This window comes from Budorcas taxicolor, chromosome 12, assembly GCF_023091745.1.
Source record: "Budorcas taxicolor isolate Tak-1 chromosome 12, Takin1.1, whole genome shotgun sequence".
Classification (NCBI taxonomy): Eukaryota; Metazoa; Chordata; class Mammalia; order Artiodactyla; family Bovidae; genus Budorcas; species Budorcas taxicolor.
This window is the reverse complement of record NC_068921.1, coordinates 11763744-11787344: the sequence shown is the minus strand read 5'-3', so window position 1 is coordinate 11787344 and position 23601 is coordinate 11763744. Positions and strand designations below refer to the sequence as shown.

The following is a 23601-nucleotide window of genomic DNA, read 5'->3' as shown; positions in this document are numbered from 1 at the left end:
ACGTGCATCTCCACCTCCATCTTCTTTCTTTTTCCCTACTTCAGCTGCTCCAAAAATATATAGAAAAATGAATGATTCATTACACAAACACAGATCAAACTCTTCTACTACTTGACCTCTCTCTGTCCTGGGGGCCTAGTAACTCATTCGATAATTTTAGTTGTCTTGGTAACTAGAAATACATCGTGCACAGAATTACATTAAGAGCCTGATATTCTAAAATATTAAGATAAAAAGAATAAATGTACACAGTGTAAGGGAAAGAAACGGTGAAAAAAATGACTATTCCACATTAGTTTATATTTACTACTTCACGAACCATGCTTTAATGGTATATTTGAAAGTTTCATTCCTCTGATCAATAAGACAAATCAAATAACTTTTTTTAATGAAGACATTACATAATTGTTCACGGTTAATATAAATCACATTATACCTAGCACTATAATATCTTAAAATTCAATACAACTGACTGAGGAAAAATGGCAGTGCCCCAAATCATGGAACACATGAGACGAAAATGTCTAAGAGGTTGCAGTGTTCTTAGGGCGAGAAACCTTTATGTGTAAAAAAAAAAAAAGGCAGACGCAAGTTTCAAGAGACATTCCTAGAGCATGAGGTTTGAGTGAGGTCTCGAGGGAGCCACACAGAACCACAAGCGTGTAAGCCGCCTCTTTATCAGTAACCGCCCATAGGCCGCCTCTCTCCAGCCACCGTCTTCCAGAAACAAAGCAACCCACTTATCCTAGTGTGTCTGAGGCTTTCTCAGTTCTTGTGCTTAAAGCCCTGTGTCTCAGGAACCTGCTCAGGATGGCATATTCCTACTTAAGAACAACTAAATCATCTTAGGCTGACTTTCTTATCGTTTCGTTTTGAAATGAACATGGACAAAGAAGTTGCAAAGACGGTACAGGGATGTCCTATATCCTCTTTGCTCAGTGTCCCCACCAGGTTACATCCTGCAGTTAACTGCCAACACAAAGAGCTGAGATGGGCTTGATGTGTGTGAACAGTTCCATGTGACTTCACCATACGGAGGTCTCTCTAACTACAATGCAGGGGACACAGGCTCAGTTCCTGGGTGCAGAACTAAGATCCCACATACCGAGGGGCAACTAAGCCTGTGAGCCCGAACTACTGGGTCCACGTGCCACAACTCTGAGAAGTGTGCATGCCTCAACAAAGATCTCGTGTGCCGCAACGCGGGCCTGACACAGCCATAAACAAACAAACAAGTAAAAGAAGTAATAGCCAGACCAACCAGGGCAACGAGCAACTCAATTCCTTTATAGAAAATCTGTCGTTATAAAGTAAGTGTCAACTTGATAAAGATGAAGGCGCAATGGAAGATAAAGTACGGGCTTCCTTGTGGCTCAGTGGAGAAGAATCCCCTTGCCAATGCAGGAGACATGGGTTCGCTCCCTGATCCAAGATCCCACATGCTGTGGAGCAATGAAGCCTGTGCGCCCCAACTACTGCCCTTGTACTCTAGGGCCCTGGAACTGCAACTGCTGACGCCTGTGCGCCCTGGAGTCTCTGCTCTGCAACAAGAGAGGCCACCACAATGAGAAGCCAGGTGCTACACCTAGAGAAAAAGTCCACACAGCACTGAAGACCCAGCACAGCCATAAATAAATAAAACTAATAATTAAAAAAAGAGAAAGTTACGAACGTCCTATGGTTTTGATTTACTGGAAACCTTAGATCTTATCAAAAAGTTTTAGAAATATGCACTGCTCCTCTCAGATATAAATCTACATGCTAAAATAATGAGAAACTAATCACCTGAGAAAAAGGTGGGGGGGGAAGCTCATTCTTGAAAGAAAAAATAGTTAAAAATATTATTCTGAACACAAGTTTATAGCCAATAGTCTGCAGGTGGTCATTCTGTCTTATTTTTAATAAAACTTAAGTTCTAAACATCCGATTGGGTTGGACTACATAATCACTATATGTAATCTTAAACCCTGTAAGGAAGGCAAGGAGGAGGCAGAAAAAGGACTACAGTGGACCATTCTAGAATTCTAACATTTCAAATCCAATTAGTAAGAGTGCAAAGCAGTATGTCCTAGGCTGAAACTGCCTTCAGTGAAAGAATTCTTGAAGGCAGGACTCAAGTCCTTCTTGGAACTTAGTTCTCTATTCAATAACCTTTTATTTAGAAGGTCAACTGCAAAATTATATATATATAATTTTTTTGCCACACAGCATGCAGGATCTTAGTTCCCTGAACAGGGATTCAAACTGTGCCCCCACTGCACTGGCAAAGCAGAGTCTTGACCACTGGACTGCCAGGGAAGTCCCCAAAGTTTTATTTTTGAATAAGGTGCTCGTTTCTTTACTAAAATATTTAAAACCCAGGCACAAAGGTAACTCAAATAGGTATCTGTTGTACCTTTTAATTCTGTAATTACTCCTAAATCCTTACAATTGTTATCATTAAGAATTTTTTTTAAGATGACATTAATGTTATTAGAAACTCATTTCAGAGAGCTCTCTGGCGGTCTGGAGATTAAGAATCAGCCTTCCAATGCAGGGGACCTGGGTTCCACCCCTGGTAAAGGCACTAAGACCCCACAGGCCTGGGGGCAACCACACCTGCTCAAGACAGGGAGAGCAGCCAGGGCGCTGGGACGACTGAGCCTGTGCACCACAGCCGCTGAAGCCACGCTTCACAAGAGAAGCCCTCGCGCTACAACTAGCGAAGCTCCTTCGTGCCTCGACAAAGATCAGTGCAGCCAAAATGAGAGAGAAAAATTAATCATTTCAGAAGCATTCATCAGCAAACAATCACCCTCTCTACTCTACACTAATGTTTTTCCTTTTAGTGTGAATTACCCACTATAAAGACTAGCTTCTACGCGTAATGCTAATAGGACCTTTTCTTCTGTATCTGCCTCTGGCTATATTCTTAAGGACCAACAGCAAACCCTAAAGATACTTAGTAAAGTTTCCAACGATGATAATTACATAACATAACCAGAGGGTGATGATTTCTACCATCTCTGATAACCAGTGATCGTCTGTTAATTTTTTTTTCCTTCAAAAATGCTTTCTACCAGTCAAAACACATTTTTTAAACTGGAAATACAGGTGACCCTTGAACAATACCATGTGGGCCCACAGATATGTGAGTTTTTTCCAACAGTAAATTCTACAGGACCACGTGATCATGGTTGGTTGCATCCATGGATACAGAAACAGGGATATGTTGGAACCACGTATACAAAGGACCAACTGTAAGTCACAGGGAGATTTTCAACTTCCCAGAGGGTTGGCATCCCACACCCACTTTGTTCCAGGGTCAACTGTAGTTATTCAAAACCACTAAAAACTCAGGAGAAAGCATAATCTAAATGAAACTTAGTAATGGAACAGCTGGTAATCACAGTCTAACAATTTCTTAATAAAAAACATTAAAAAGAATAAAGTAGTCACTAATGTTAGGAGGAATGGGACTAGAGACAGAGAAGCTCCCAATGATCCCAAGGTGCTGAAATTTGACTTCCACAGAAAGTCTGATCAACTCCTAATTATAGTCGTGCTGGAACAACTAATATGTAAGTGCCAAGCTACGGCTCCCTGAGAATGTTCTGGGTAACAGAAATGCATCTTTCCTTAGTAACGAGCAGAATGCTTTTAAAGTGACGATCGTCTAGGATGTCAAAACAAGCTAGTGATCTATGGTTTGGTCACAGAAATCAGAGCCTGACTTAAACTCAGGATGCTTGGATATTGCCTGAATATTTCACATATCATCCAAAGGCTTTACAGTTTCCGAGAAGATGAGAAGGGTTTTCCCCAGCAATCAGCCATCAAGTTTAGGCTTAAACAGCAAAGAACAAAGCGAAAGCTACACTACTGCTGAAAGGGCTCTAACGGAATCTTAGTTCCAGTTCCCGACCAAAGCCACCCCCTAAGAGGTCCAGCCTTCCTTTGGGCAACTTCACAACTTTCACGTGGGGAAGAAGGCCAAAGTGGCTGCCAGGGTGCAGACCGCAGGCTCACCTGACTGCGCCAGCTCAGGACGGGGCTGCCGAGTGACCCCTGGCTGAAGGCTGCTGAGGCCTGCCTCGGGGGTGCATTGTGGCTCTTTTCCTCCCGTGGTCCATTTGGAAGGAGAGTGCTTCGGAGATGACAAAGAACAGGAAAACAAAAATTCACACACAAGGAAAAGAAAAGTCCCCCTTCCTAAGGCACATCGCACACAAGATCCTAGCAAGTCGTAACATAAGCCTGCAAGCCAGCCCCACGTTGGGTACAGGAGTGCAGGAGGTGAGAACACACACCCTGGGAAGACAAACTGGAGAGAGGCTGACTACAGAGCAGATCCTGACACAGAGCGGAGAGAGGTGGCCCTTTGCCTGTGCATCTTCCAGGCTGGGGATGAAAATCAAGTAACGGCCCAATTAGGAAAGAGAACTTTTGAGTACATGTTAGTAATAGCAACAGTAACTTAACTAATCCTTCTCTTCTTGCTTCAGACAAAAATATACAGACATGTCTACCTCATTACCACCTGAGGATCCAAAGAAAGGAATCATTTATTCACAATTTCTGAATGTTTGAAAGGCTAAAGATCGAGAATTTTTTCACAGTGAAGTTTTCCAAAGTCGTTAGAAGAGGTAGATGAGCCCTTGTAGAAATCTACCTGCTTTTCTGGAGAAAAATGAAGCCCAAACTCTTGTTAACTTACCCTTTCTACTTCATGGCACTTTTTCAAAGCGTCCCCGTACCTTCCCAGGCGCTGGTAAGCGGAGATGCACTCTGTCTGAAACCACATGCACTGCATCTCATTTAGGTTCTCCATGGCAGATGTCCCTTCCTGAAACGGAAGCAACCACAAATAAAGAAAGCAAACAACACAAGAGAGCCTAAAAACCCCGTTTTCTCTTTTACAACAATGTGTATGAGGATTACGGTGACAATAAGTAGCAGTGACAACTTATATAATAAACACATCAATGTGCTTCCGAAAGGCTCCTACCAACTTGAACCTGTATGCCTTATTTACCCAACTCTCTTGAGACAGTCAACAACCCACACAGAAAAGACTACAGGTAACTGAAGCTAAGTTTTAAACACCAAAGCTTTTATTTAACCTATTTAAGACAGGGATCCTATGAAGCACCTGTCTTTTGTCTATTAAGCAAAAGCCACTTAACCTTTCCCTTGCTGACCTAGGATCACTGCTATTTGCAACATTGTTTTCAAATCTCTTCATAGTAGTTTCCAGCCCGCTTTTCAGTTTTGCAAGTCTCCTTCCTCCACATCAAGCCATCAGTTGTCACTTCCTTTCAGAACTATGTCTATGAGGATTATGATGACAAAAAGGGGCAGTAGTGAATTAAATGAAAGAATATTCGCTAATTCGGGCTCAGTGTGTATCACGGGAGAATGCAAAGCACAGAGTGCCTGGTCTCAGTGCAGGGACATGGAGCTCTGTCACAATGTAGGACAGTTATTTAAAATGCATTCTACGGGACCCCAAGAATGACAGCAAAGATATGGGTATATTTACGTAAGTTCAGTCTTCCATTTCTTTTTCACACCCACTGTTTATCAGTTTAATTTTCAGAATTCTCATTGAAAAAGTATAAAAACCAGTTATCTCTGGGTAAACAAAATTATGGTGGCATTTTATGTCTTCTTCATGGCTACAGGTATTCCATCGTTTGATAACTACATATGTTTATAAGAAATTGACTGTATTTTTCATTTCAAAACTTTACCAACTAGAACTATTCAACCTGCCTCAGCAACTCTACAAATATTATAAACTGAAAAATCTGCAAGAAGGAAACAGGAGCACTTCACTTACTTATTACAGAGCAGATGTGAATTGGAATGGAAGTCGTTAGCAGCCCTCCTCCCCCAGCTCACCGCTGCCCACCACCATCAGGGACACGCCTGGCCAGTGAAGCAATGCGGTAACTAACTACACGGCACAGCAAGCTGTCAAGAGTGGACGGCTGGAGGCGATTATGACGAGCAAGCTGAGCCCCAGACTTTGGGAACTACTTTCCTCAAACAGCTGAACTTGCCCCTTCTTTCTCATTCTCCTGGGTCTTTTCAGACATGTCCTAGTTGGCTGTGGTTTGCTGCGTGGGTGTTTTGTTGTTGTTTTTTAAACTACTGAACTTATTTAACTTAGATACCCCCATTTCTAATTGTACTTCTATTGTACTTTACGTCTCATCTCTACAGGGCTTCCCAGATGGCTCAGTGGTAAAGAATCTGCCTGAAAATGCAGGAGACAAAGGAGACGGATTTCGATCCCTGGGTCAGGAAGATCCCCGGAGAAGAAAATGACAACCCACTCCAGCATTCTTGCCTGGAAAATCCCAAGGACAGAAGAGCCCAGCAGGCTATAGTGCACAGGGCTGCACAGAGGCGGACGTGACTGAAGCGACTTAGCACGCACACACCAGAAGCACAGGCACGCTCATCAACCACAGTAAGCAATCACACTTAGGATAGGAGCTGGATAAGATAAAAAAATGACAACAAACGTGAATTCCAAGGAACTATACCAGCAAACTTCACGCATCACCAGAGAATTCAAGTTTAATTTTACTAACTCAGACAATGACATGCTATTTCTTACCCTTGTGAACTTGGAGCACATTTCCTCTGCTTCCTTTATCATATTTGCCCGAAGCATATACTTTGCACATTTGGAATTGATGAATCTATCAGCCGTATCCAAAGACTGAGCTTCATCCATCCACTTGACAGCTTCTCTGAGATTACCCATATGCTTTAAGAGATCAAAAAGTTTTAAAGACATCACTGTTATGATTAAGAGAATATGGGCACGATACAACAGAAAAAGTTCTTAAAGACAAATTAGAAATGTTACATTTATGTCAAATCTATGTAGAATTTTTTTAGATACATTAAAATTCATATTTACTAAGAGCTGAATGAAACGATCAACACTGACTATATGACTCTGCAACATAAAACTCCTTAGGATTATTAGCGTATGGGGAATAAATAATCAGGGTGCCCTAAAAGTTATCTCCACACAGAAAACTCCATGGGTCCTTAAAATGGCCAAATTCTTCAACTATTCAAAAAACATGACCAAGATTTTACCTTGTAAATTTTTGCTTTCATATAGAATAATTCTATTAGAGTTGGAGTGCTAGCAATTGCAGCATTAATATAATCCAAAGCCAAAGAATACTGCCCAAGCTTATCAAAGTGCTGTGCCAGGAAGTACTGAACCCAGAGTAGTGTCGTTGGGGGTTCCTTCTCCCCGTTCTCTGCAATCAAACAAACACAAAATTATTATAAGGAATGAAGCAAAATGAAGCAACTCGCTTTCTTTCTCCCAATGCATAATGAAACCAATAACTATTAGAATAAAAATCCAGTAAAAATGACCAATTTCAACAGAAAGAGATACAACCTCAAGCCACAAAGTTCAGGGAGCAGCAGCCGAGCAGAGCAACGATGCTGCTTTCACAAGCTTCTACCCACACCTCATGCCAAGCAAACAGTCTGGGAGAGGAGGCAGGTCAACCTAACTACGAATTCTCAGGCAGAGAGCATTAAGGCAGCAGGTCCAGGAAAAGCCAAGGAAAACAGCCTGGAGAAAACATGTCCCTAACCACCATGGTAAAATTTCCACAGAGGCAAGAACTGCCAGGGCTTATGTGGATCATCCAGGTCTCGACACAGATCAGGGAAACCCCAAGTTGAAGGGTATCAGGAGGGTACACTCTTGACAAGATTGTCACAAACAACCATCTGACCTCTATCTGGGTTCCCATTCTGTGCCCTGAAACTACAGAAGAATAAACAAGAAACACCTAGCTCTCAAAATGGGTATCAGAAGGGAAGACACACAGGTATAAAATGAGGTAGGAAGAGCAGAAAGGAGAATTTACTCATGTTACCTCAGAAGACAAGAAGGTCTCCTAGACTAGCTGACCAAATGAAACGACAATGCAAACACACAAATTAACATAAATCAAGATACAAATAATAAATATAAGCAAAGAGCCAAGCATTATCTTGCTCCTCTCATATACACTGTATTTAAGGGGGATTAAATATCTGAGGAGGAAAAGTTCTTTACAAGAACTCCAGCTAATATTAATAAATGCAGAAGGAATGATGATCAGAATGAAATAAGGATCAAGGCAATTTTTGCAGTGGCTGCAAAAATCATCAGATAAGTGACCAATAAGAATCACTGCATGGCCAGATGAGGCTGACAAACATCTAAATTCTGATGAATCCGTGTTTCACAAGAAGACAACCAGAATGTCTTCGGCCTTCAGATGTGCTGTAACAGGAAGTTCAAAGTGTCACCTGTGAAGTACTAATCAAGCCTATAAACCTAGGGGACTTCCCCAGAGGAACAGTGCTCAGGACTCTGTGCTTCCACTGCAGCGGCAAGGGTTCAGTCCCTGGTCGGGGAACTAAGATCTTGTATGTTGTGCAGCACAACATGCAAGAAAGGAAAAAAAAAAGCCTATAAATCTAACTTGAAGTTTGTAAGAAATATGGATGACAGCAAGATGTCTTAAACGCTACCATGAGAAAACCGTCGGCAAAATTCAAAGCATGGTGCGTTCCATGAGACAAACGACCTTGCAACAAACAGCCTTTAAAAAGAGGGGAGAAAGGAAGGACAGGACAGTGCCACCCAAGATTAAAGGAGCATCAGAAACATAGCAAACAAACGTAAACTGGGGACCCAAGCCGGATCCAGATTCAAAGAAACCAATTATACATCTTTTTAAATAGTCAGGAAAATCTGCGTGTGGACCAGGTGTTAAGATGTGTGGTCTGAGAGTTCATTTTGTGGAAGACACACTAAGGCTCCCCCATGGCTCAGCACTGAAGAATCCACCTGCAGTGCAGGAGATGCGGGTTCCACCCCTGGGTCAGAAGATCCCCTGGAGGAGGGCATGGCAACCCACTCCAGTATTCCTGCCTGCAGAATCCCATGGACAGAGAAGCCTGGCGGGCTACAGGCCATGGGCTTGCAAAGAGTCGGACACGACTGAGCACACGAACACAAAACTAGGAATTCAGGAAAAATACATCTAAAAATTAACTACCGGATCTTGGTCAAGCTACTCAACCACTGGACTCTTTACTCATATTAAAATGAGGTTAACTCCCACTTCACAAGATTACGGAAATTTTTAATTACTTTAGGTTGCAAGTGCTCTTCTCATTTCATTCACTAATTAAAAAGCTAGTGAACAGCTATCATGTAGCACATGATGAACGTAATTTTACTGTAAGTGATTAAAAATGGACTGAAATGAATGATCAAATTTCAACTCAATCTAATTTAAACTTACCATAAGGGCTAAAAAAGTCACACGTTTTAAGAGAGGTTTCATAATTAGTAACAAGCTCCTGGATTATGGAAACCTGTTAAAGAAACATAGTTTTAAAAAAATCTTTTATTAAAATATTTTATTTATTATGGATTAAATTAGATTTGGAAACAACATACAGTTTATTTCAGAACAATAAATTAACTATAAATTGAGATGCCTGCTTTCCCCACTCCCACCCTCCATGTTGGAAGGAAAATGAGAAAAACAGAAAATGTACTGCTCTCTTTATTAATAGTAAAATAGGATCTCATTAATTTCTCATCTCAATAATTAGTTTCAAATTATGAAACTAATGGACAAATTATCACTAGTTACCACACACTCCCTTTTGGCCAATGAACACACCTGTGTAATTTATTAACAGTTTATCGCTTTTTGCTTCCCACTGTCACAGGGTAAAGCTGTAAACCATTATATTCTCAGATCTTCTAAAATGCCAATACAAAAAAAGTCAAGTGAAATAATCTAAACTACACAGTGAGTTGATGGAAGAAGTTAAGTAAACTTGTAATTAAATGTCTAAACTCTGTTTCCAGTGATCATTTTCATGAATTGGCATTCCAGTGCTATACTTAGGTAGGACTAAAACATCATGAGCCACACTGCAGACACGCTATGCCCAGAAAGCACACAGCAAGAGCGACATGGATTAGAGTGGCAGGAGAAAGCAGCTTCTGTGTACAGGCTGTGATGTTACCTGTTCAGAATGCATCACAAAATATAGCCATCTTACTTATGAACTTCAGAAAAACAAAGGTCAAAAGTGAAGAACAGCAATTAAAATTTATAACAGTATGTGATCAATATAGTCTTATTTTAATACCATCCCACTGACAGCAGTCAAAAAACAAAGATCAAATTAAAACACTTCTCAGGCCTATATATCTTTCTGATAAGAATACTACACTATATGGTGTAATTCTCTCAGATAGAAAGGCAATAAGGAATACGTGGGACAACATATAACAGTGGGGGAAATACGTAACATAAACAAAAAAAAAACAAAGAAAGAATTTACACTCATTACTGAAAATATGACCAAATGGATTAGGGTAGTAGAATATGAATACAGTCTTAAAAAAAAAAAGTGACAATAATGCTGTATTATCTAATAAGATCTTTAAAACAAAGATCATTTTAAAAGAATGTTTATTAAAATCTGAACAGACCTACATCTGGTAAGGAGATTAAACAAGGAATCAAAACCTACTGACAAAGAACAGCCCCAGACCCTATGGCTTCAACGGTAAAGTCTACTGAACAGCTTAAAACCTACCACCAAACTTTCCCAAAAACCTGAAACGAAGGGAACACTTCCAAAATCATTCCACGAGGCCAGCATTACTCTCATACCAAAATCAGAAAAAAACACCACAAGAAAGCTACTGACCAATACTCATGATGAATACATACAGATGCAAATCCTCAACAAAATACTAGCATATAGGCCTCAGCAGCATGCTAAAAGGATCACACATCATGACCAGGAGGAATTTATTCCTGGAATGCAAGGACGGTTTACCTTAAAACTGATCAATATAATATGCCATATCAACAAAATGAAGTAAAAAGCCCCACGTAATTATCTTACTTGCTGCACAGAAAGTATGTGATGAATTTCACCACTCTCTCATTATAAAAACACTTATCGAACCATGAATAGAAGGAAATTATCTCAATATAATTGATGACAAATATGAAAAACCCACAATGAACATCAGACTCAGTGGGGAGAGACAATTTATTTCCACTACTAAGATTAAGAACAAGGCAAGGATGCCTGCTTTCATCACATCTACTCAACACAGTTCTGCAAGTCCTACTGCTGGAGGGCAAGAAAGAGAAATAAAAGGCATCCAAACTGTAAACAAAGAAGAAGTAAAATTTTCTCTGCAGATGTTTCACAAAAAAACCAGCAAGACACAGAAAGTCAATACACAAAAATCAGCTGCACTTTTACACATAAATAATCTGAAAAGGAAATTACTAAATCAACTTCATTCACAATAGCATCAAAAAGAATAAAATGCTTAGAAATAAACTTAACCAAGGAAGTGAAAGGCTTGTACAATGAAAACTATAAAACACTGCTGAAAAAAATTCAAGATGACATAAATAAATGGAAACACATCCCATATTCATGAACTGGAAATTTTAATATTATTAAAATATCAATACTACCCAAAGAGACCTATAAACTCAAAGCTATCTCCATCAAAATCCCAGTGTTTTTTTTCCGGAAATAGACAAGCCTGTTCTAAAATTAACATTTGGGCTCTCAAAGAATCCAAATAGCCAAAACAATCTTTAAAAAGAACAAAACCAAGAAGACTCACTTCTGATTTCAAAACATACTACAAAGTTACAGTAACTAAAAAAAAAAAAATACAGTGTGGTATTAGCATAAAGATGGACATAGGGACTAATGGAATAGAACCTAGAGTCCGGAAACAACGCTCACATTGGCGATCTTTTACGAGAGTGTCAAGACCAATCAATGGAGAAATAAAAGTCTTTTCAACAAATGGATTGGGAAAACTAGATGTGCACATGCAAAGGAATGAAGGTGACCTTAACCTAATTCCATATAAAAAATTAACCCAAGGACCAAAGACCTAAAGCAATGAAACTCTTAGAGGAAAACATAGGACAAAAGCTCCAGAGTATCAGGCTTGACAATGATTTCTTGGATATACCACCAAAGGCACAAGAAAAAACTGACAAACTGGACTTCATGAAAAATGAAAAATGTGTACAACCAGATGCTGTCCACAGAATGGCCACCCCCAGAGTGGGAGAAAATATTTGCAAATCATGTATCTAACAAGAGGTTAGTAACCAAAATACAAAGAGAACTAAAATTCAACAACAAAAACCCCATTCAATGTTTGATAAAATACTTAACAAACATTTGTCCAAAGATATACAAACAGCCAGTAAGCACATGAAAAGATTTGCAACATTACCAGTCATTAAGGAAATACAAGTCAAAACTACGAAGAGATGCCACTTCACACCAGGAGGATGGCTATCTAAAAACAAACAAAAAACAGAAAACAACAACTGTAGACAAGGATGTTTAAAAAAAAAAAAGGAAACTTTGTGCACTACTGGTGGAAAATGGTACAGCTGCTGTGGAAAGCAGTATGGCACTGCCTCAAAAAATTAAAAATAAGACTACCAAATAAAAAATTAAAAATAGGACTACTTCCGCTATGGACTTCCCTGGTGGCTCAGATGGTAAAGCGTCTGTCTACAATGCGGGAGACCCGGGTTCAATCCCTGGGTTGGGAAGATCCCCTGGAGAAGGAAATGGCAATCCACTCCAGTACTATTACCTGGAAAATCCCATGGACAGAGGAGCCTGGTAGGCTACAGTCCATGGGGTCGCAAAGAGTCGGACACGACTGAGTGACTTCACTCACTCTGCTATAGATCCAGAAGAACTGAAAGCAGATCTCCAAGAAACATTTGTACACCCATGTACACAGCATTGCTCATAACTGTCAAAACGCGGAAGCAACCCAAATGTGGGAGAGACATACGACAGGTATTATTCAGCCATGGAAAGAATTCTGCAGTGTGTTACAACATGGATGAACCTTGAGGACATTATGCAGAAGGAAATAATCTAGTCACAAAGAGACAAATACCATCTGACTCCACTTATGTGAGTTACTTAGAGTAGTCAAAATCACAAAGCTGTAAAGTTTAATAGCTGTTGCTAGGGGCTAGAGGAAGTGAAAAATAGAGTTACTGTTTAATAGGTAGTTTTATTAATAGTGCCACAAGATAAAAAGAGTTATGGGGATGGATGGTGGTCATGGTTACAAAAAAAGGTGAATGTATTTAATACCATTAAATCATACACTTAAAAATGGTCAAAATGGTAAACCTTATGTTAAGTGTATTTTGCCACCTAACAACAACAGTGGTTCTAAAAGCACAATCCTCTGACCATTAATATCATAAATGTTAACATTAGCATGACCTGGTAATCTGTAGGCATGCAAATTTCTGAGCAAACCCCACATTTATAGAATCAGAAACTGAGTCCAGCAACATTTTCAACAAACCCTCTATAAATAATTCTAATATACCCTAGGGTTTGAGAACTGATTTTTTAAAAATGCTGTAATAAGACTATTACTATAAAGCAAAATAAAGTAATACGGATTTTTCAGCCACCAAGACTAATTTCATTCAGAGTATATGTAACTTAAAAAAACCCTTCAGGTTCAACTTATGGAAATTCAGGACTCAACTTATGGAAGCAATAAGTTTTTCATGAACTTACACTACCACCTACTGGCAGTTACTAAAGCTGCAGCTAGAGTAGATTTTTAAGTAAGGGTGTACCTTTTTGCATCTCTAGGGTGGAATACATTTTAAAAATTAGTTTTAATAATTTTAAAAAGTACAACAAAATACTGAAGTTACACAGAATATTACACTCTTAATAAAGGAGTGCAAATACTACTGAATAAAATAGAATCTCTAGCTTCAGAACTGAAAAACAAGACTTAATTGAGGGAATAAATCAAGGTAATGGAAAGCTCATATGAAATGCTCTAAATTAAAAACTACAAAGATCACTGTCGTTCCTGGTTTACCTGGCATATATATTGAATCTAAAAAATGTGTATTATAGTCACTCACTAAGTAATTAACTAAAAAATTCAATTTTCCAAATTTATCTATGAAAGTTAGTCTAAGGAGTTTTACTGAGGTATAAAGGATCCATTTAACTTCAAGTTTACTTACCATTTACACTGCAATTATACTGTAAAATTACATATTCAATTATATAATTGTATACCATATAACTATAGTCTCTTGTATAATATAACTGTATATTCAACTTCTTTCTTCTAAAACTTAATAAGTAATGGCTAGCCTTGAAAATAGTATTTCCACTGGAATTTAAAATCAAGAAGTCCAATTTACTCACATTAGGTATCTAATATCACAATAAAACTTCAAGCCTTAAAATAAGTTTAAAATCATACAGAATTTCTATGAACTGAAAATATTTCAAAGTTCAACCACCTTCTCCTGATTTAAATACTTTCTTCTAACAGTTATATTTGACCAGAATTGAAAGAGCTTTGCTTTTGCTAACCAAATCTAACATGGGCAAATGTGACGATTGTAGATAATTTCCTTAAATTATTGATTGCCCTTAACCAGCTTTTATTATATATGAGTTAAAAGAATTCTTTATTAACCTTAAAGCAAAGTCCTACAAAACATATATGACACACAATTTTTCACAATATAAATACAGATCAAGTTTAAAATGTTACTGTAAAACATGAAAGCCACTGAAACTGTCTTTTCAAATTTTTTTAATCCAAATGAGAAAACCAAGCACAACAGTTTATCAACAAGGACCAAAACTGGATTAATTTCTAATAAATATACAATTAACATAAGGGACAATTTTGGTCCCCAAGCAGCTAGCTAAACTGTCCAAGAACTATGACACTAAAATGAAACTAACTTCTTGCAGAGACGACCTGTGAGGGGATGAGGATGGTGAGAGAGCTGAAATCTTCTCTGAACCAAGAACTTGACAAACTTTATCATTTAATTAAAACACACAGCAACTCTTTCAGTATTAACTGCTCCAAGTTTATAATCCAGAAACAGATTCAGGTAGCTGCTCACGCAAATATGTGATGGAGTCAGGATTCCAAACCAGGCTGGATTCCATAGCAATGCTCTTTTCCCTATACCAATATTTCCCAAAGGATGACCACGAAGCTAATTCACCAACTGAAATTTTCAAAGCAGATTTTAATATTAGATATTTATTTTATGAGTACAAAAACTGTATTAACCCAAATCTGGCTTTTATGAAAGACAAAAAAATAATCAAATTTGGGGAAAAATAATCAACACTGTAGTTGTTACATAGATTCGGCAAAAATTGTGAAAAGGATTAATAAATAAGTTGACATGACACTATACTAAGACACTTTCCTAGGTAGGAAAAGTATTTGCTTTTATTTTCCTCTCCCAAAATTTAACTGTTTTTAAGCAAGAAATGAATTCATGAATTCATTACAATTAACGGTTGATCAGCATATTTGAAAAATACTAACTCTTGACACTGTTACCACTGCAAATAATGCCTTTTGGAATTTTTAACGACAGAATTATTTTTCCTTTAGTGAGAAATCCAGGATTCTAAGAAATATTCTTTTTTTTTTTTTTCCTTTTTTCAGAGAGACTGTATTTGCAACCATAAATGCAAAAGGCGGAAAGGGCTATTTTAGTGTTGTGAGCTGGCTGTTGCCACAGAAAGAACCAGTGACCATAAGATCTGCAGAGTTAGACAAAAGGGCTTTTATAAGTGGAGTGGACAGAGCTAGGAAGAGCCTGGTGTGGGGAAGCAGGATAAGAGGACAGCAAATAGGACAGTGTTTTATTCTGACACCAGCCTCTTCTCCAGTAGAGACCCAGGAATACGGGCTGTCTGCTGTCTCAGCCTGAGAGCAGGCTCAAGCTCAGGTACCTACTCCTGGCCATGAGCCTTTACAGAGTCACCCCCTATGCCACAGCAACTCCCCTCTTCCTGTTTTTCTTCTCTTCTTCCTCCTCAGTCTGCAGAATCTAAGAAATATTCTTAATGTAGTTCTTCTATTATTTGGAGCATCTAAGAAAGAATCCCTTATACTGCCCTTAAATACAAATCAAACTGTTGCTTTCCTTGGTAATTACTCCCATAGATAGTTTTCTGAAATACCTAGTTTTCCAGAAGTATACAGGAAATGAAGCATTTTTTAGAATCATTCTGCTTGACCATTAACTGTGTTGTCATTTTTATAATGGTGACAGAACTAATTATTTTTACAATGCTGCTCAGCATCATTTTCCCCCCTAACTTACCTTCACAATTAAAGTTAGCTAGTAAATAAATACAAAATTTAATTTTACACCCACCTGAGTTAATTCAAAAGGAACAAAGATACCTTAGAGACAATATATTCCAAGATGAACATCTAATTTACCCCCACCTCCAGCAACAAATTATAGGTGTTTCCCAGTAACCAGAGCCAAACAATTCAGTACTGTCCATAGACATATGTCAACAATGTTCATGACGATTCTCTTTCTTCACTGAACAGGCCAAGTGTTCTGTAACTCTGGGCCTACCGTCAAAGGTTTCTAAAGGTCACAAATACCTCAACAGGTCCTTCAACTGAATGAGGATCTTGACGTATTTTCACAGTTATGGGCAGATTTAACACAAGAAAGAAAGGCTGTCTTGGAAGCAGCCTACCTTCCCTTCCTGTGTATGGACAGCCATACATTTTCTGTTGAGAAAGCTACGCTTCACCAGTCTGTCTCACCAAGCACTCAGACTCCATGTTCACTCGTGTTCAGCGCAACTATGCACCAATGTCCAGCTTCAATGGAATCAAATGTACCTGTAACAACCCACGCAAACCGTGATGATTCACTGCGTTCACTCAAGAGTCCGACACAGTGAACAGCTGCAGAAGGAAACTGCCAAATACTTTCCACTATAGGTGAAAATGGAAGTCCAGAATTAATTTCCACCTCTTACCAGGGTCATTTTGGTTTCTTTTAAAACCCTCCCAAATATTTTTAAAGTATATGCTGTAACCCTGAATTTATCCTTCAACTAGAAATAAGTAAATTTTTTAAAAAAGCAATTGCAAAAAGATGAGCAAATTAAACATAAAACCAGCAGAAGTAAGGATATAATAAAGATAAGATTTGAATACTAGTGAAATAGAAAACAGAGGTGGGGGGGTCAGTGAATCGAAAGCCTGGCCTTCAGAAAAGACTGCCAAAACTGGCCAGCCTTTAGTTACACTGACCAAGAAAACAAGATTCAAGTTATTAAAACTAGAAATCAAAGAAAAGACACTACTTATTACTGACTTCACAGAAGTAAAATTATTATAAAGAAATATGATGAATAATTATATGCCAATATTGGATCATTTAAATGGACAAACTTCTAGAAAAACTAATCTCAGAAGCCAAATAAGAAAAAATAGAAATGAATCAATAATAAACAAACAGTTGAAACAAGTAATCAAAAACAACCCACACAGAAAAGTGCAGCCCCAGACAGCTTCACTGGTAAATTTTACCAAATATTTAACACCAATACCAATCTTCACAAATTTCTCAAAGAAAGAAAAAAGGAGAGAAAATTTCCCAACTTACTATAAAGTCATTATTACCCTGATATATCAAAGCCAGACAAAGACATTACAAGAAAACTACACAGTATTTGTCAGAAATTCTGACACAAAAACCCTCTATAAAACTCTAGCAAATTGAACCTGAAGTGAAGTTGCTCAGTCGTCTCCAACTCTTTGTTAACCTCATGGACTGTAGTCCCCCAGACTCCTCTGTCCATGGGATTTTCCAGGCAAGAATACTAGAGTGGGTTGCCATTTCCTTCTCCAGGGATCTTCCTGACCCAGGAATCGAACTCGGGTCTCCTACATTCCAGGCAGACTCTTTACCATCTGAGCCACCAGGGAATCCCAAATGCAGGAAGACCCCGGTTTGATTCCTGGGCCTGAACAATCCGCTGGAGAAGGGATAGGCTACCCACTCCAGTATTCCTGGGCTCCCCTTGTGGCTCAGCTGGTAAAGAATCCGCCTGCAATGCGGGAGACCAAAGTTCGATACCTGGGTTGGGAAGATCCCCTGGAGAAGGGAAAGGCTACCCACTCCAATATTCCAGCCTGGAGAATTCCACAGATTCCATAGAGTCACAAAGAGTTGGACACGACTGAGCAACTTTCACTGTCAAATTGAACCTAGCAACACATAAAAAGAACTACATATCATGACCAAGTGGGTTTTATCCCACTAATGCAAAGTTGTTTAACACCTGAAAATCAATTACTGTATGACATAATTATCAATAGAATAAAAAATAAACACATGATCATCTCAATAAACAGAGAAAAAGAATTTGATAAAATTCAACACCCTTTCAAAAATGTTCAACAAACCCAAAGTAGGAAGGAACTTCCTCAACATCATAAACAGCATATACAAACATATCCATAGTTTAAACAATATTTAATGGAGAAAAACTAGACACATTCCCATTGAGACCAAGAACAAGACAAAATCGTCAATTCTTATCATTTCTATTCAACATATACTGGGGGTTCTAGACAGGACAAGTAGTCCAAAAAATAAATAAAAGGGATACTAATTGTAAACGAAGAAATAAAACTTTCTATTTGCACATGACAGGAATTCATTATACCAACTGTTAACAACTAGTAAACAGATTTATCAAGGCTGCAGAATATAACAATATAAAAAAATCTACTTACTAGCAAGGAAAAAAAAAACCTGAAAAATTAAATTAAGATAATAATCTCAATCCAAAGAACACAAGAACACTAATCCAAAGAGACAGATGCACCTCTCTGTTCACTGCAGGATTATTTACAATAACCAAAACATGCAAACACCTTAGATGTCCATCAACGGATAAATGGATAAAGATGTGGTGTAATACATGGACTATTACTCTCCTCAGCCAGAAAAAAGAATGACATCTTACCATCTGCCACGACATGGATGGACCTCAACAGTGTTATGCTAAGTGAAGTAAGCCAGAGAGAGATGAATGTCACATCATTTCACTGACACACAGACTCTTAAAAAAAAAAAAAAAGAACAAAATAAAGCAAAAACTGACAGATACAGATAACAGACTAGTGAAGGAAAAGGAGTTGGGAGTGAGTGTGAAATGGGTGAAGGGGCTCAGCTGTATGGTGACAGATGGTAACTAGGCTTGTAGTGGTGAACAAATTACAGTGTACACAGATGTCAAATTATAACTGGCTCTACGTAAGTTTCAACATGTGCACCTGAAACTTATAAAGAGAAAATAATTCTATCTAGCATAGCATAAAACAGTAAAATACTTGGGAATGAATTTAATGAAAGATGTATAAGAGGAATACTGAAAACTACAAGAGACTGTTCAAAGTAAGTAAGGACGCTCTAAATAAATGGAAAGACTACCAATGTTCATGGACTGAAACACTGGTGTCAAGATGAAAATGGCAATTTCCATAATGGAAATTCCCAAAGTGATCTACAGATTCAAAGCAATCCCTATAAAATCCCAGCTGGCCTCTTTGTAGAAGTTGAAAAACTGATCCTAAAATTCAACTGAAAATAAATCCTTAATGGCCAAAAGAAGATTTAAAAAAAAGAACAAACAAGGAATATTCACACTTCCTAATTTAAAAAACTACCTGAAAGCTATAGTAAACAAGACAGTGTGATGCAGCCTAAAGGTGGACATACAAGAGAGCCCAGAAACGAGCCCTCACATTCATGGTCTATCTATTTTCAGCAAGGCTACCTAGCCTTTCAAGGGAAAAAAAAAAAAAAAGTAAATGGTGGTAGGAAACTGGAAAGACAAAGCAAAAGAATGAGGCTGGACTCCCAGCTCACATCAGATACAAAAATGAACACAGAATGAATCAGACTTTAACATAAGAACCAAAGGTACAAACTCAGGAGTAAACATGTATAGAGCTTCATGATCCCAAATTTGGACATGGTTTCTTAATATACAACACAAAAGCACAGGCAACACAAGGGAAAAAAGAGAAAATGGGGTTTATCAAGACACTTTCAAGAAAGGAAAAAGACAATCCACAGAAGAGTAGAAAATATTTTCAAATGTTTATATTTATTATTTCAAATATCATATGTCAGATAAGAAACCTGTTTCTAGGATATATTTAAAAACTTAAAATTAATAATAAAAAAAATAACCCAATTAAAAACTGGGCAAAGAACCTGAATTGACATTTCTCCAAGGAAGATATACAAATGGCCAACAAGCACTTGAAAAAATACTTAAAATCATCAGTCATCAGGGACATGCAAACCAAAATCACGAGGAGATACCACTTCACACCCACTAGGATGTAAGTTACAACCAAATGTCATACAATAACAAGTGGATTGTTGGTGAGGATGTGTAGAAATCAGAATCCTAATAAACTGCTTGTGAGAATGTAAAATGGTAGCAGCATATTGGCAAAGAGCCTGACAGTTTTTAAAAAGTTTAAATATGGAGTTAGCATTTGATCTAGCAATTCCACTCCTGGAGTATATACACCCAAGAGAAATGAAAATGTGTACATGCAAAAAACTTTACACAAATGTTCACAGCAATATAGGTACTAACCAAAAGATACAAACAACCAAAATGTCCATCAACTGATACATAAAATGCTCTACAGCCATACAATGGGACATTATTTAGACATAAGAGAAGTGCTTGTGTTACCACATGGATGAACATATTTATGCCAAGTATAAGGCATTAGAGAGAAAAAACCACCTATGGTTTGATTCTGTTTGTATGAAATGTTCAGAATAGGCAAATCCATGAACAGAAAGTAAACTAGTGGTTGCCTGATTGGGAGAGTGGGAGTGGGCAAATATGAATGGGAGGTTTCTAAAATTATCATGTTGATGGTTAGAAAACTCTGAATATACTAAAAATCAGTGAGTCTGTAAGCTTCAAACACGTCAATTTTACGGTATGAGAACTGTATCTCAATAAAGCTATTAACGGGGGTAAGCTACTGACATCCGAGAGGCAGAGGCCAAGGACACTGTTGCTGCAGCTGCTAAGTCGCTTCAGTCGTGTCCGACTCTGTGCGACCCCATAGACGGCAGCCCAACAGGCTCCGCCGTCCCTGGGATTCTCCAGGCAAGAACACGAGTGGGTTGCCATTTCCTTCTCCAATGCAGGAAAGTGAAAAGTGAAAGTGAAGTCACACAGTCGTGTCCGACTCTTAGCGACCTCATGGGCTGCAGCCTACCAGGTTCCTCCGTCCATGGGATTTGCCAGGCAAGAGTACTGGAGTGGGGTGCCATTGCCTTCTCGAGGACACTGCTAAATACCCTATAACACACAGGACAGCCCCTAATAACAAAGGGTTATCTAGCCCAGTTGCTGATAATGCAGTTCTTTCTCATAAGGGGCTGTCCTCTGAACTGCAGAAGCATCAAGCAGCACACCGCCACCACAGTGACAACCAAGTCTCCAGACACCGCAAAACGCCCCCTGGTGGCCTAATTCCCTCCCCTGTCCCACCTTGTGAAGTGGTGCTCGAGACGAAGAGGACTTTCCAAACTGTTTTTAAAACAACAGATGAAATTCTACAATAGAAATATAGATCAACAAATCTGGTTACATTTTAGCTTCTTTATATTTAGAAGAAAAAAATCTCCTGAGAAAAGCAAACACAAGAAAATATTTAACTCTGCCTAATGCTGGTGAGGAAACAGTGAACCTTCCACACACCTTTGCTACTGGCAATACAAACTGATGTTTACAGCCTTATAGAAATCAATATATCAGTGTTTACCAAGAATAACAGAATGTTCATACCTTTTACCCATTAACTTATTCTGAGAATTTATGGGGGGAAAAATCCTAAGTAAAAACTACGTGTATAAGGACATTTTTTTAAACAGCAAAGTTCAATAACTAGAGGTATGATTTTGATAAAAGACTATGCTGTTATGAAAAAGAAGATATCAACGACTACACAATAAAACATTAAGTGCCTGTGAAACTGCTAGGTGGAAAAACAAAATTTTTATGGTCAAAATTACTAGAGCTACATATATACATCACAAATTCACAGGGAAAAAAATTTGGAAAGGAATTACATGAAAATTGCTCTTAAATTGTGCAATCACAGTTTAAAATGCTGGAGACGTTTTTAAAACACTTTTCTACAACTGTATTATATCCTAAGCTAACTTCAAAGGCTAATTTTTTTTTTAGTCTTGGAATTTTACAAATTAAAACAACTGTAATTATTCCTTAACCTCTTTGAAATCCTTCAAGAGTTAAAAGTGCATCCCTGGGGCGGCTTCCCTGGTGGCTCAGAGGTAAAGAATCCACCTGCCAATGCAGGGGACCCAGGTTCGATCCCTGATCTGGGAAGATCCCACATGCCTGGGAGCAACTAAGCCCAGAGCCAGGACTACTGAGCCTGTGCCTGGGAGCCACAACCATCAAGCCCGAGCACCCCAGGGCCTGTGCTGCGCAATAAAGGAAGCCACAACAACCAAGAGCCCCAGCACTGCAAGGGAAGAGCAGCCCCCGACCCCCTACGATGAGAGAAAAGCCCATGCGGCAAGGAAGACTCAGCACAGTCAAAAATAAGTAACTTTTTTAAAAGTTCATTAAATAAAAAAAATGCAGCCCTTGCTAAAAATCAGGACTCACTGCTGATTAGAAATATGCAAATTTTAAAACTGCCCTTTTGAGTAATCACAAAGATATGCAGCCAAATGATTTGAGAAGGATTTCCCATACTTGTACACTTTTTAAAAAATATACTAAGTTCTGACAACTTAAACTCAAATTTCTGCATTGTAATTCAAACATCAAAAACATATGATAAACATTCCTGCTGTGTGCTTAAAAATTAACACTAAAGATATGTTACAGGTTCCTATTATAGGTCAACGCATCCTCAATGCCTTCTTTAAAAGTGCAATTTCTAAGATTTATGAAATATCAACAAATGCTTAACACTTTTATGATGGTAATTTTGGATCAGTACTGAAGGGATTTTTTAAGTCTATGCCTCTTATGAAAACTGAGAAAGCCAGGGAAAGCTCACTGACAGCTTTAAGAGGAACAGATTCTGAAAGGACTGAGGTATTCAGTACTTGCTGTAAGATGGTTACATACATGCTCTTTATTATTAACACTGCTGACATTTCATCTCTTCTTTCTTCTTTGTCAACCTTGCCAAAATGAGTAGAAGAAGCACTTCGGCAAATGCTAATTTAAATAACCTACAGAAACCACTGTTAGGCACTGCTCCATGTTTTCATACAAATCAATCACTCAAAAAAATAAGATAGCAGGAGAAAAATCGACAGCAGTACCATGGCAATCAAATAAAGTATACTACAGACATTAAAAGAACTACACGGTTTTCTGGTTTTTTTTTTTTTTTAATGCAAATGACACTCCCTTACTGATCAGGCACTACAGGTATCTTTCTAGAAGTGGGGCTGTGACCAGCTGACAAGGAGACTGGGTGCACAGTGGCAGGAAGAGGGTGCAGAAGTTCTGCGAGCCAGCCTCAGCCACTCCCCTCTAGATATTATGAGTCGGCCCTTTTAGTTTATGAACCTGCTGCCAAAGGAAGAA

At 38.4% G+C, this 23601-nt stretch overlaps 1 protein-coding gene across 1 annotated transcript in view; it reads right to left on the bottom strand.

The window, feature by feature from the left end:
- Positions 1 to 23601, bottom strand: part of NAA16 (N-alpha-acetyltransferase 16, NatA auxiliary subunit) — a 62292-nt gene that overhangs the window by 9061 nt on the left and 29630 nt on the right. Inside the window, exons 10-13 of the mRNA XM_052650111.1 lie at positions 9330 to 9402; positions 7102 to 7271; positions 6608 to 6760; positions 4697 to 4825 (exon numbers count right to left, since the gene is read on the bottom strand). Coding sequence (XP_052506071.1) covers positions 4697 to 4825; positions 6608 to 6760; positions 7102 to 7271; positions 9330 to 9402 — 525 coding nt within the window. The remainder of the gene's footprint in view (positions 1 to 4696; positions 4826 to 6607; positions 6761 to 7101; positions 7272 to 9329; positions 9403 to 23601) is intronic.